Source organism: Squalius cephalus, assembly GCF_949319135.1.
Source record: "Squalius cephalus genome assembly, chromosome: 6".
NCBI classification, from domain to species: Eukaryota; Metazoa; Chordata; class Actinopteri; order Cypriniformes; family Leuciscidae; genus Squalius; species Squalius cephalus.
In genome coordinates this window covers 6,565,110-6,580,431 of record NC_137127.1, presented here as the reverse complement: position 1 = coordinate 6,580,431, position 15,322 = coordinate 6,565,110, and the positions used below count along the sequence as shown (strand labels likewise).

Sequence of the window (15,322 nt, the reverse complement as noted above, 5' to 3'; positions counted from 1 at the left end):
GTTATGTGCTTCCACTTTCTGACCGCTGCTTATTGGAATAACTTTTATGCTATGTTGTAGTGCAACAAAATATTTTCGTAAGAAAAATGGACATGCAAATTCAATGATCCCGAACCTCTCTCCACGATATGCACAATAATATATACAAACATTTTCTTTATTCATTTCAACCATATAGAATGCAGACAGAAATACAAGAAAAATACAAGATTTATATTATCACATAAAAATGTATTAAAATGCTTTATATTTACACTGATTAAAGGTTTAAAACCGATTAAGCCGTCTACTGTTCTGCTGTTTTATGAGTCCGTTTCACTGTTACGGCAGTGCCGAAAAGTCTGTCCCAGTGACTAAAGAAAGGTGCAAAGTTGCTGCTGGGTTTCTGGTGATGCATGTCATGGGCCATCGCCCCTCCAAGAAGCCCAAAAGGAACCAGGTGGCTAGGAGAATATGGCAGGTCGTAGCCGATATGGTCTTCCACAGACATCCAAATGCTGAAAACAGTGATGGTCCACACGGTCAGAGGATGGCACTTGAGCAGGATGGGATCGAGGTTGCTCCAGAAGCCCACCGTCATCAGCTCCACGCCGCTCAGGTGCTGGGTGGACCAGGAGAACGGCGAGATGTAATCGTGATGGATGGCATGGATCAATCTGTACAGGTGAGGGTTTTTGTGGTGCACCATGTGCCAGAGGAAGTACTGGGCGTCGAAGACGAGCAAAGCGCCCAACCCGCCTGAGAACAGCTCCCATACTGTCGGAGCAACTGCTGGAAGTGGAGGCGCCGGCATCGCCACATTGGTGATCAACACAGCCGGTAGAACAAACACCAGATGATTGTACACCGCCGTCCCCAGAGTCCTCAGCATCATGCCGACGGTGGGACGCCGCTCCTTTTGGATCTTGTACTTGAAAAGAGGAGCTTTCTCTCCAAGGACGTCCAGGAGCGCGAAGGGGGCGCAGAAGATGAAGTAGCTGGAGAAGGCGAGCAGCACTGGGAAGAACGGGGACGAGACCTGGCTGTAGTGCTGGTGATACAGGTAGTCCCACAGGGGCTGGAGGAGACGGTTTGAAGCTGTGGAAGTTGGGAGTTGAAGAGCGACTTCACTGATGTTCCACATCCTGCTGCTGGATTGAGCAATGGCCAGTGAATGCTGATGGGGAATAACCCAGCCTTATTTATACGGCTGAGCCAGACTTGGAACTCCGGTAAATCCATTATAAGGTACTTTCTCTCAGCCGATACCCCCCCCCCCCGAACCGAAAGTTCCCAAAATGTATGAACTAATGTTATGCAGGATTACTTCCTTCAATGCCTGGCACAAAAGAAAAGCTTTCTCAAATACACCAGTCTCTCCCTCTCTTTAAAGTCTGGGTTATTGATCTTTAAATAGACGTTTTAATGTAATTATGACTGAAACCTAGCAAGGACCTTCTACTATCCAGAAGACAAAATCATAACAGTATCCACCGATCATCCAATCCAAAAGAAGCAAGGGTGTCAAAACTTTTGAACTGGGTGATTCGTGTTAATTATTCTTGTGGACTGAAGATCTGTTTTGTGAAATAGCTTATTCAGGGCAGTAATAAATAAAAAACAAAGTGCAATTATTATGATCCCTCTCATATATTTTTTAATTATCAATATTTTGCAGATTCTTGTGTAAACTTATGATCACAAATATATTCAGTGTTGAATTAAATATTTTGCATATCACATTCTCAATTAATAACAACAACTAGATGTTTTTGTTTTGTTTTTACATAATTTTATTTCCATTGAAATCATAGAAAATGCACAGAAATATTTTGCAGTCCATAATTTGCTTATTCAACTACTACATTTTGGATACAAGTCTCCATAATTTGAATTTTAGTGCTTGCATTAAAAAAAAATCAGAGTTTTCATGACTCATTATTTGAGCATTATTTCAGATATTCTTAAGCAATCTAAAGCCAAAGGTGCGAGTACATTTATGTACATAATATGTTTATTTATTTCTACAAAAACTGCAAGAAAACAATTTTGTGAAATCGTCTGAAATGTCTAAAAATGTCACATAAATGACTTGATTAAAGACCTGTCCATGATTCATCTGATTGGCTTTGGTATCATTATTCACTTTTTTTTCTTGGCACCGTTTTACGTGTGTTGGTGTATTTGTGCCGGTCATTCCTGTATAGAAAAATAAGATAGCAACAAAGGTTCATGTGCAGATCAGAGACAAAAACACGTTCATGATCAAGTCATGACTCATGTCCAATTCGTTTAGACAGTTTACATTTGCTTTAAAGGGTCATATGATGCTATTTTAATTTTACTGGGTGACTATTGGGTGTTATATAATCGATTAACATGCTTTAATGTTCAAAAAAACATTTGTTTTGACATACTGTACATTATTATAGCCCCTCTATTCCCAGTCTGTCTGAAACGCGCTGATTTCAACAAAGCCCTTACTTCTGAAAAGCTCAGAGTGCTCTGATTGGCCAAACACCTCAAGCATGAGTTTGAAATGTAACTATATTTGCAAGCTTCAGTTTACAAGGCTTTAATCAATTGTTAACACACAGTTGATAATGTCGTTGATTTTACCGGATGATCAAGCTCGTCAATAACCAACTTTGTAAGCATTACTTGAGCAGAATGGTAGACTTTGGTAGAGAAGCTGTTCACTGTAAACAAGCAAACTTCTGGGTTGTACTGTTCAAGAACAGCTTTATAAATAAATCTTTACCGCTGATTCGTAATTTCATTCATTTTTTCAGAAGGCTAAACTAAGCGGTTTCGTTTTTGCATTCAAACACACAGCATCTCTGTAACATGACAACACTACACTTCACTGAAACCTCGCCTTCTCTCTTTGCGTACACTTTTGGCCGGGCATTATTCTAATATTTCACAATGTGACGTAGACGTTTGAGAAAGTAACATCTGGGCTTCGATCAAGGTGTTTTAGGCAGGTCTGGATCAGTGTTCTCTTGTTAGATAGAATAAATCCTCCTTTGTGGGAGACTATGAGCTCTGTAACTTTACAGATCGTATACAAGCACAAACAGACACATTACACACTAAAAGAACAGGAAAACATTAAAAAGCATCATACGACCCCTTTAAAAATAAACCATGTTCTAGGCTTGTCAACAACTGTTAGTTCTAAGTTAATCACTGGCAAGTTGCAACATACAGTAGGAGGAAGGGAAATATTACAGTATGCTATATTTCATTGCCACAGGATTTATATGACACATACCTGCTCATCTTAGCCTTGTTTCTACAGCCCTGTCCACCCTCCCAGTGGCTTGTGAAGGCGCCTCTTGTCATCATACCTCCGCAACCAACACATGGCTTACCATTGCCGTATGGCTAGAAGGAGAAAACAAAACAAGAAGTCAAAAATCTTATGTATATTATACACCAGTGGTTCTCAACTGTTGGGTAGAAACCCAAAAAACGGGCCACAGTTGTAGACAGCAGGGAATCATTTCTGCATAGAAAAATAAGAGAAAAGCAAAAGATAATATACAGTAGAATTTTGTTGAACAGTTAGTTTAGTTATGACATCTCAGCGGACATGTGTCTAGACAAACTCTACAATATTTAGGTGCAAATTCATTCTCCAAAATTATGAGAAAAATACTACAATGAAAATTGCTTTGACAGTGAGCTGAATGAAACGCCCACTTTTCTAAATCCAATAAATTTCCATTGGGAAAAAACTCTATTTTTCTTATTCAATATTCCGTTTCACTCCCAAAATACGTCACAAAACTGAAGTAAAGTCTTTAAAAGCAGGTTCACATGTAGCGAGGATAAACAGTTTGTGCCGATCCATGAAAACACCTAAATTCAAAACATTTAAAGCCAAAATGATACATTTTCCTACTCAGTCTATGTTACTTTAATAATTTAGCCTATTGTTGGTTCCATGCAGTTCATGGTAATATTAATAGATTTCTAAAGACATTTTAGTACTGTGTCATCATTTGATGCCCAATGGAAAATCTGGGACCAGAAGAAAAGCTAGATGAGACTCATTGTTTTCAACCCATTCATCCTTTAAGAACAAATGTCGTGTTTTTGACAAAATGTGGGTCAAATCCTCTGTTACGCCTGCAGTGTTATAATATTTCCAAAAGCCAAAAGGTTTAAACGGGCAGCCTGCCTAGTTTGTCTCTAATTTCAACGTAATATTTAGGTTAGGGGGGATTGAGGTGAAAATAATCCTCATCCTGTCGGCATGACCTGCTGCTGACCTGCTCTTTGGCACAATGACCACAGATCATTCTGTTGGCCAGCTCCATCAGATGGTCCTGATCTTCATCATGGCAGGCATCACATGGGTACGCCCGACCACAGCATGGAAATCTGGCAGGAGAGACCATTAATGCAAGACGGCTCCAAAATATGAGCCAAGGGCATTTTATAGGTCAAACAAGAGGACCTGGTGGTACACAAAGTTTTCTGCGACAGAATAAACCTCTTACAGACCCAGACGCCGATAGTTACCTTAGCCACCGGTGACTTTGTTTGAAATGCTTGCAGGCGCCTTTTTCAGGTAGGGGTTTCCCTTGCTGAACTGCAGGGTCTCTGTAGCGTCGAGTGTATTGAGAAGCTGCACCTGTAAAATAATCGTTTTATTTATATGCTGCTTTACGCTCAATGCAATTTACAAAGAGAGTCTGGAATCTCCTCAACCACAGGGCATCAGAAAACACACCAATTAACCAATAATTTGAGAAACACCTTAGGATTTTTACAGGCAGAGTTCGAATTACGGGGGGTATTTGGTCTGACCCCGCTGAGAGCATGTGGCTGAATCAACTTTAATCTCTGCCTATGGTTTTGACTGCCATGTATCTCATCATGCATTGTGCTTTGTGGTAAATGTCATGAGCAGCTCGTCATCAAAACAGGTTTTCAGAACTGTATATGGTGGAAATAAATACTGACGAACTGAAGCAAATGCACAGTGTAGGCTGCAAATGCCTGATATACGAATGGGTTTACAAGCCGTGGCCATACATTTGTCTAATATTGCACTGCCTTTGTAACATAGTGATAGCCAACCTTTGAAACATAGTGATAGCCAACCTTTGAAACATAGTGATAGCCAACCTTTGAAAAACATTGAGTAGCAAGATCGCTATGGTTTAACCGGAGGTCTCCCTTCCACTCAGTGGCCATCGCTGCTGCTTAACTTAAAGACATTAGGCCTACAATCACACGCCGTAGCAGGAGTCCCATAGATATACTGACACGGGGAGAGGTTTAATGAGGCGATTTATCATTTTGTGCAATTTCATTCTTAATGTCTTAACAAGAGGGAATCTGCACTAATATTCAGGGAATTTTGCATATAGATTAGTGGTTCTCATGTGTGTAAGCCTATATAAAATGGAGAGTGACATCACCAGTCGAAATAGCTGCACCTGAAGCTCACGGTATAATTCGAACACTGTTTACAGGTACAGGTGTAGGAAAAAAATACTATGGTAGTCAATGGGGCCCAGGATCTGCTTGGTAACAAACATTCTTACAAATATCTTCCTTTGTGTTCAGCAGAACAAAGACATTGGCTTGGAACAAATTGAGAGCGATTAAACAATGACAGAATTTTTATTTTTGGGTGAACTATCCCTTTAACCTGGATAAGCTTTAGTGGGACACCAGGTGCCGGTGTTAAATAATCCCTTGCACGAGACTAATTCTTGACAGAATATCAAAGCACAAGAAACAAGAACTGTACAGAATCAGTGAGGATATAGGACAAGGTTCAGACCTGTCTGATTTCTGGTCTCTGGCTGAATGAAATGAAAGCGTGTCGCTTCCACAAAAATCCTGAGTTTGGTATGACAATGTTGGCAGTTTTGTTCCCAGTTTTGCCCATAGGTCAGATTCTAGAAAAGAAGAAAAAAGTTTGTTGTGTGAGAACTGCATTTATTTAAATAATTTATTATTACTCCATTTTAATATATCATAAAAGCTGAATTATAATCATATCTGAATTATAATGAATCATTCTAATATGCTATTTGGTGCTCAAGAAACATTCTAATTTTTTTCAGGATTTTTTGATCAATAGAAAGTTAAACATAATTTAATTGAAAAAGACATTTTTTGATCAGGTTAATGCATTCTTGCAGAATTAATTTATATATAAAAAAACAACATTTTATTAATTTATTTAAAAAAAAATCTTACTGCCTTCAAACTTTTGAACAGTAAGAGTGTGTGTGTGTGTGTGTGTGTGTGTGTGTGTGTGTGTGTGTGTGTGTGTGTGTGTGTGTGTGTGTGTGTGTGTGTGTGTGTGTGTATATACACAGCAGTCAACATTTAAAGTGGATTAAAACCTTTCATCAAAGTTATACATGAATTTTGAACAATACCCGTTCTTGTCTTAGGACAACTTTGATTAACTTTTTTGATCCACTTCAAATGTTGACTACTGTATATATATATATAGGGTGAATTTAGGTAATCTCAATGGCAAAAAGTATCCCAATCAACCTGAATGTTGAACCTGAATCTTTGCAGACCTGAACAGTGTCCTCCTTGTTGCAGTTAAGGCATCCAACACTGAACTCGGAGTCCTGCAGTACCAGGTCTACAGGAACAGCTGCTTTTATGTCCATATAGCCCAAAACATCACTGTAGTGGTGCATCATAGTAGGTCTGAAGGTCACCCTGATATCTGCTCCACATTTCTCACACTGAGCAGCACAGGGCAGACGCCCCGTCAGGGTCAGGTCAGAGTCCACTTTACACCTACAAAAAGCGAAACATGGATATTTTGCACTCATGCCTGAAGAAATAAGAGGCCATGCTTGCACCTGGTATTGACATCAGACCTTGGTGATCATAAATGGACAGCTCTAAATATAGGTGTATTTCTAAACATTATACTTTATGAGTATATTCAGGGCATGGTGCCGATGACACATACCGAGTATCGTAATGATATTCTAATGAGTTAAAAAATACAGCATTTTACGACAAAATTCAAAATAGCAGAAATTCAAACAGAAAATAGCCATGGAATCGGAGAAAAAATATTTTGGTTCCTAGCCCTTACGGTTCAAAAGTGAGTGCAAATTTAGACAGTTGGTGGCGCTAGAGGGAATGAGTTAGAGACTCCAAATTTCTTGTGATTAATGTTCAGACTGTCCACCATCTTTTTGCCAAATTTCATAATTTTCCCACAAGCGGTTCTACGGGCTGCCATAGACTCAACAGCTGACGAACTTTACTTTCAGAATGATTTTTTTTTCAGCTGATGAACGATAAAAACAATAACGGGCCTTAAAACCTGGTGCAAGCATCCGTCTCGACCACTTGTTGTGATAGGATCACTGAAGATGTAAATACCAGGTTCTGGGGCCGTATTCACAAAGAATTTTAAGGCTAAAAGTAGCTCCTAACTAGCGAATTTAGGAGCAACTCCTAAAAATAATGGGCGTGTCACTCGTAACTTTAGGACTCCTAATTTTTTTGACTAAGAGTAATTCACAAAGCATTTTAGCCCTAAAAGTAGCACCTAAGCCTGGGACAGCTTAAAAGAAGTCGAGAGGACTCCTAACTCACTAAGACCTATTCACAAACCGCTTTTTGTGGCATTTCACGTTGCGATGTTTTGAAATGCGTATGCGGCGGCTACAGGAGCTTCCAATCGCGAGGGAACAATTTTGCATTGTAGGCATAACTAGGGATGCAATAACGCCACCAACAACCAAAACTAGGCTACTCATTGCATGTAAACTAATTGTAACGTTTCATTGTGAATCAAATTAAAATGTTCTTCTCTTTGCAAACGTAGGCAGAGGCATATAGTGACAGATTAATTCAATAATGTTGCAAAGATACTGCATCAATCCATATGTTTCATTAGGCTACTAGGCTATTTGTTTTGCCTTACTCTTTATTCATTTAGGCTATTTATTCAGTTATTCATCATCTTCCGTCCTTCGCACTACTTGTGTAGCGCACGCATTCTCAGACCTGTCACCTGTCACTCATCATCGTAGGGGAGGGGTTTGGAATCATTCCCGCGTTACAATCATCAGCCAATCAAGGTGGTCACTTCAGTCAAGCTCGTGCATGAGTAATGGCGTCATCCATAGCAACGAAGACTCACTCTTAGTTTAGGAGTTGTCATTTTTCTTTACTAAGAGTAGGTCTGAACGGCGTTGTGAATAACTTTTAACAGAAAACTCCTAGCTAAAATCTTTTAGTGCGATTTAGGAGTACTCCTAGTGGTAAGATAAAATGCTTTGTGAATACGGCCCCTGATCTCTGATTAACATCTGAAAACTGAAATGAAATGTTTTAGTTTGGTTTGAAAAAGGATTGAAATTCACCTGTTGCACTTCAGGGACACTGAGATCCGACTGGCCGCCACAGTAGCTGTTTGTTCGCCCAGTATCAGACCCAGCAGTTTGATTTCAGTACCTCTTCGTCTGTCTCTTGTTTTTATGTTCTCCACCTGGTGGCCGCCTTCCTCCCCATCAATACCAAGAGCAGTTTCATCCTCCTCATCCTCCTCCTCTACTCCAGCTTCATCATGTTCTTCCTCCTCCCCTGAAGCCACTGTGAGTGACACTACACGCTCAGGAGTGTCCGATTTCTTGGATGTGCTCTTAAAAACTGTGACCTTGAGCTGCTCATAGGGAACAAACTGTATTCCAGCCCTCTCTAGGTCAACGTCTTTTTTCAACTGAGAAGAAAGATTTGAAAGTTATTAATACTAGATCTAGGTTGACCTGAGTGTTCACTGACAATCTGATGCATAACTGGAAGATACTTCTCAGCTGTAATCTGATTGGCTGTTTTATATTCCCAGGCGAGGGCGAGTCTCACCTGTCTGGCCCCCTCAGTGAAGAGTTTCTCCATACTACGGTCCAGCCAGCGCAAGTATGGCCTGAAGAGCAGCTCGACTCTACCCATCAGCTGATTAGTGGCATGTTTAGCCCTCAGCCATTCCTCTGAGGCCTTCTGCACATGTCTGCATTCACACACAATTAAATAAATAGTTGATATCAGTTTATATTTGTATGCACAGTGTGTGAAATATAAACAGTTCTTCTCACCTCCCCATAAGTGATTGTAATTCCTGGTCCTCAGGGACATCCACAGTGAAAACCTATGATACGTTAGCTTTTATTAGCAAAAACATACATTTTAACATCAAATTTGAAAGATTTCAAAGATGCACACCTCTTGAGGGTAACTCTCAGGAAAGCTGACCATGATGTCCACTTCGTTAAGATCATATGGCTGCAAATAATAACAGACATTATCAGCTTTATCCATATGATCCCATAACTGTGTCTAGCATGCCAGCTATAAGATTTTGCAATACAATTATATAAACATACATACATACATAATATAAATGTATAATAAGTTTATAATTAGTAAGATTTTTCTTTTGAAAATAATAATGTTCAGCTAGGATGTATTAAATAATCAAAAATGACAGTAAAAAATGTTATAAACATTTCTATTTCAAATAAAAGCTGATTTTTTCAACTTTATTAAAGAATCCTGAAAAAGCAGCACTACTGTTTTCAACATTGATAATAATAAGACATGTTTCTTGAGCACCAAATAAGCATATTCGAATGATTTCTGAAGGACCATGTGACACTGAAGACTGGAGTTGCTGAAAATTCAGCTTTGATCACAGGAATAAATCGCATTTTAAAATAAATTAAAATAGAAAGGATATTTAATTTTTTTATAATATTTCACAAAATTACCGTTTTTATGAATTTTTTATAAATTAAATGCAGACTTCTTTCAATAACATTAAAAAAAAAATTACCGACTTTCCTGCGGACTTTAAAACGATTAGGCTACATAAAACACCTACATTGTTTGAAAGACCTTATAAAAATCCATTTAGACTTATGTAACATTCAATAAGTCTGAATTAGTTATGCAAACAAGCGTAATACGAAAGTAATCCATTCTTGATCTTCTTTCGTTAAGTTTTGCACAATCAGCTGTATGATACCGATATTAAGGTTATACTTCAATACTTCAGTGTTCCCATGTTCACATTCTATTACACTAACTTGGACTTTGCCATTAGGCACATGGTTGCTCTTTGGTTCTGCTTCTCTTTACGTATGCTCTGTACTTTAAATTGCCCCATTATGCTTTTTCGGATATTAAGTTTCACGTAGTGTGTAACTGTTTGTGAATGTAAAAGGTCTGCACAGTTGTAAGCTGAAAGTGTTCGATAAATGAAGTTACTGCGTTCCAAAAGAAAAAACAGATTCTGAACTGCCTGAAACGGGTCGTCAGTAATTCCAGCCTTACTTCCTTCTCGAACCTAGGTGAGTCTGTAACTAATTTGCCTACAGTATAATGCCTGCTCGCAAACGTCTACTTTGACCCACACTCAAAATTGAAGCTGAGGCCTGGAAGAGTTTGGTTGCACTGTCGAGATGTCGAGAAGATACAGTTTTCTGCGCTGCGAAAGCAAATCCACTTTGCCTGCACTTCCAGGCAAAAGTGCACTTCCAGGCAAAGTGGATTTTGCCTGCACTGTTTTTACAGTAAAAACAACACAATCGTTACTGTTCGTATCCCTGTGTATCAAGTGAAATTCAGATATGGTAATTGTAGTTTTGTTTCCGTTATGCCCTGTAAGCAAATCACAACTGACGGGGCCATCTGACCAATCAGAGCAGAGTAGTCTCTCGGAAAGGAGGGGTTTAGAGAGACTGAATCCTTTATTGAACTGTTTCTGACATTGTGAGAAAAGAGGTGATGCTGAAATGTATATTATGAGAAAATTAAAGTGGATGCATGTAAACCTAGGGTGACCATACGTCCTCTTTTTCCAGGACATGTCCGGCCGGGATTTCGAGATCGCCCAAAATATCCGGGATTCGGATTTTGCTTTCTATCTTCGCCATTCATTTTGTTTACATGCACACCTTTTGATTCAATAGGACTGAATTAATTCCGATTGGTGAATCTGAATGTAGTGTTTATATGAATGCTAAACAAGTGATCGGTTGATGTGCATTTTAGCATTGCTAAGAAAATTCCTGTGTTTTCGTCTCGGTCGGGATCCGTGTGAAGCAGAATGCGTGACCTGCAAAGCTGGCACGTACGTGTCAGTGTCAAATAATGTAATAATGTAAACATAATGAATGGTGACTGTAGAAAGCAAAAGCCGAATCCCGGACATTTTGGGCAATCTCGAAATCCTGGCCAGACATGTCCTGGTTAAAGAGGACGTATAGTCACCCTATGTAAACCTATTGTAAGAGACCTCCGTAACAAAATTAGGAACCTTAAAATAGCATTATGGGGCACTTTAATTCACTTTAAGTTCAATACAATAAGTGTTTACCCAGTCAGGGTCCGTGGCTTGAACCGTGACTCTGTAGTAGGTCAGCTGTCCATCTTCTCGCTCCTGCACGATGAGATTGTCTTTCGGAAATCTCTTCGTCAGCTGAGCGATCTCAGTGGCTCTCAGCTGCTTGCAGACCTCTTCAGTAAGATCAGCCAGTTTGACCTGCTCATGACTTTTAGCTGGTCGTGGGGCTGGAGCGGAAGGCCTGAAGCTGCTCCTCTCTCTCGGGCCGTGAGGCTGGTCCTTCACGGGCGGAAGCTGCTGTGGATGCAAGAAGCGACACTGATCCTCCATTGCACAAAACCCAGACAGAAAGTAGCGGCAGGGACGCCTGGGTCTCTCCTGCTTCACAGGAGCACTTCTGTGGCCGGATGGAGGCGGATGCTTCTTTGTACTAGATTGGCTGTTTTCGCTCGACTGCTGTTGTTTGTCTGATGCGTGAACATCCACGTTTCCTTCTTTCCCCTTGTGAGCCGTACCATTCTCTCCTTCTTTCAATGGACCTGCAGCTCTCTGATGAAGAAAGCGGCACCTTTTCCCGTAATAGCACTGCCTGCCCTGAGAGTAAAAACGGCACAGTTGCTGCACCTGACCGGCCTTCTGTGAAGTCTCCTTACTGCTAATCTCAGTATCGTGGCTTGAGTCGTCCTTTTCAGTTTCAACCGACACAGAAGGAGCTGGTTCATCCTCAGGAACCAATGACTGTGAAACATAAATAAAACAACATTAAAGGCACACTATACAAGATTTGTACCTTAAAGTCCCCCGTGAACTGGAAGTTGTAAACGACTTTTCTCCAGTGTTGTGACGTATTTCCCAGTGAAAAGGAATATTGAACAGAGGGCAGGGTTTTACTTTAGCGCTCCTCCTCTCCATCTCTGCTCATCGCAGACTCACGGTTTGAGGCGAGTGGTTAAGCGTTTTCAACCCAAGCCGTCAAACTGACGTCATCAGAGAAGGAACGCCATTCCAGACCGGAAGTAACTTTACAGATTTTGATTAAAGATTACCACGGCAAACCATTTTTTTCCTGTGTATTAACTTGCACGGATTAATTATTCACTACAAGACTAGCAATATGCGCTAACAAAGTAAATAGGGTCAATTTTGATTTCATGTCGACTTTAATATAACAGCTTTGAAATCCTTTCGATGGTAAACAAACTCATAGTAGGGCGAAGCAATGCAGGTTTGAGAGGTGGGGCCCCGACAAATCTCGCGAGAATCACGACTTGCTTTATGGCATGACGTCACATATATCAACAGCATATGAAGCCGCCTCTGTGGAAGACACTAGCACGCATTTCAGACGTGAATCATGGCAGAGGCGACAAAGAAAACGAAGAAAACGCGGTCGGAAGAGTGCAGAGACGGCTCTGCGTGAGTGGTATTTACGACAGTAACGTTAAATACAAGTACTCCACAGCGACTCTAGGGGTCAGTGTTTGAGAAAAACGAAAACTGCATAGTGTGCCTTTAAAATATATTTTATATGACAACAAAGATATAACTGAACTGCAGATTTAGATGCGTGATTCAGCATTTTTTTAAAGGCGGGGTGAAATGCTATTTCATGCATACTGAGTTTTTTACACTGTTAAAGAGTTGGATTCCCATGCTAAACATGGACAAAGTTTCAAAAATTAAGTTGTACGTTTGAAGGAGTATTTTTGTTCCAAAAATACTCCTTCCGGTTTGTCACAAGTTTTGGAAAGTTTTTTTCGAGTATGGGCATGTGTGACGTCAGATGTGGTGGAATTTCCTTATATGGGTCCTAAGGCCACTTCTCCGCGGGCGCGCGCACTCGAGAGCAGAGACATTCACTGACCAGAGCAAGAGAGCGAAATGTCACCAAAGTGTGTTTTTGGTTGCCAGGGCAAGACAACCCTGCACAGATTACCAAAAAAAAACAGCATTAAGGGACCAGTGGATGGAGTTTATTTTTACAGGCATCAACGGAGTTGTGCAAGTGTTTTTGTTTGTTCCCTGCATTTCGAAGATGCTTGTTTTATAAACAAAGCCCAGATCGACGGATTTGCAGATCGTCTAATGCTTAAGGATCGAGCAGTCACAATGATAAAGTTTCGTGGTCGTGCGTTGGAACCGGGCGGTGAGTAAAACTGCTTCAAATGTCTGTGTGTTGTTTTTAGCCCGGCGCGTTAGCACAGCTAAGCTTCGCCCACACGGCCCGCCTCCAGCCGCTCGGTTTTTTCCGGAAAGACTCGGTACAGCCTATCTTTCTTTTATAAATATAATAAAACTAAAGACTTTTTGGAGATATGAAGGATGCAATACTACTCTATAGGTACTCAAGATTAACAGGAGATTGAGTGAAAATGAGCATTTCACCCCCCCTTTAAATTCAAGTTGTGATCCTAACTGAGTATAAACTAATGAGGCCCTTCAATCTTTAAACCATGTTCCCACAATAATAATTCTGGTAAAATAGAGTTCAGCCAATAAATGGCAATTAGAGTAAACAGAAAGGTATTTTGTAATCATTCAACATTTCAGCAAATTGGCTCTTTCGTACAGTTCATTCAGTGTTGGTTAATGTATGTATATATATATATATATATATATATATATATATATATATATATATATACACATACATACATATAGCCTACATATACATTTATATGTCCAACAGGTTCAATGACCTGTTCCATTTAAATATATATACACAGGGTTAATGGTACTATGTAAATAACATTTAATAGATTACACTTACATGTAAACATTAGCAATAGGTTTGTAAAAGGTGTAATTACATGTTTGGGCAGAGTTTTCGGTGAATTTACACCGTTTTGACCAGCAAGTGCCGCAAGAGGTTGTGTTTTGAGCCGAGTGCTTCGAAACACTGAATCATTTAGCGAATCAACTGGTTCATTTCATTCAGAATTTCGCAACGCTTATTTCTCCTATCACTAATGTTCATGTTGATACTGATTTACACTTGTATTAGCTGTGTTAATTATGTTTTATTAATACAAGGTTGATATTCAAAATGAACCTATTCATCTGATTCTTTGAAAAGATTCCATGTACGATTCATTTACTGAGGAATCGAACACTGCTAACACGCACTTTGGGATCAGGAAGTCCTGCTAAACTTAAAGTTTGGCTGTTAAAAATACCATGTTGTTTTGGATTACTCATGTTGGCGATACTGTCATTATTTATAGCACTGGTCAAAATGACTGGTGAACATTTGTCGTGAATGTTACCTAACAGATTTGCCACTAACCTGCACCACACCCGCACTTTCTGACTCCATTGAATCGGATACCACCTTGTAGTCAATGTAAACTGTCCAATCCCTCAATGTTTATTGCTGTCGCTCTGTGTCGTTTACGTTTACGTTAGCATAAACACATGCGTTTCTAAGATTAAGAGGCATGTGTTAGATGTGAAAAAATGAAACAAATCGTTATCTTCCTCCAGGGGACGCTTTGCTGGCTCAAAAAATATAACCGTCCATTGATGCGCATTCAAATCTCAAGACTTTTTTTTGCATTACTGGAGACATTTTCACACTAAAAAGCCTAATCGTTTGAATCTGTTTACTGGTACCTGAAATAATATCATTGCTAAATTAAAAATCGGCTCCAGCAATGATTTGTAAAAGAAGATTTAGTATGTAATCAAGAGCGACTGTGATTCGTCCAAACTGACCAGCGCGGAAGAAAGTAACGTGTACCACGTGACACCGTCATCTACTTCGGCACCGTTCTGGAAAAGCAAGCAGCGTTTCTCTTTCTGGCTATGTATGTGGCTGGTCCTCTGGATGATAAAAACGGTCCTACATTACAGGAAATAGCGACAGGGACGCCTAGCTCTCTCTCTTGCTTTAAAGGAGCAGTTTTGTGGATGAATGGGGGCGGTTGCTCCTCTGTTCCAGACTGGCTGCTGTCTCTCGACTGCTGATGTGTGGGTCTGATGCGT

General features: G+C 40.0%; 2 protein-coding genes across 2 annotated transcripts; both read right to left on the bottom strand.

Moving 5' to 3' along the window:
* Positions 1-286: 286 nt before the first annotated feature.
* On the bottom strand, positions 287-1,788 carry ch25hl1.1 (cholesterol 25-hydroxylase like 1, tandem duplicate 1; the record flags this gene model as incomplete). Its single annotated transcript, XM_079874707.1, has 1 exon — positions 287-1,788. Exon 1 carries the CDS (start codon positions 1,121-1,123, stop codon positions 287-289), a length of 837 nt encoding a protein of 278 aa, XP_079730833.1. The 5' UTR covers positions 1,124-1,788.
* LOC307160742 (uncharacterized protein) lies at positions 1,765-14,877 on the bottom strand. Its single transcript, XM_079874927.1, has 12 exons — positions 14,625-14,877; positions 11,372-12,076; positions 9,217-9,276; positions 9,090-9,142; positions 8,860-9,004; positions 8,361-8,716; positions 6,543-6,771; positions 5,786-5,903; positions 4,513-4,624; positions 4,260-4,371; positions 3,257-3,369; positions 1,765-2,178 (listed from the first exon to the last, which is right to left on the bottom strand). The coding sequence occupies exons 1-12, from the start codon at positions 14,652-14,654 to the stop codon at positions 2,118-2,120; spliced, it is 2,094 nt and encodes a 697-aa protein (XP_079731053.1). The 5' UTR covers positions 14,655-14,877; the 3' UTR covers positions 1,765-2,117.
* Positions 14,878-15,322: the final 445 nt, after the last annotated feature.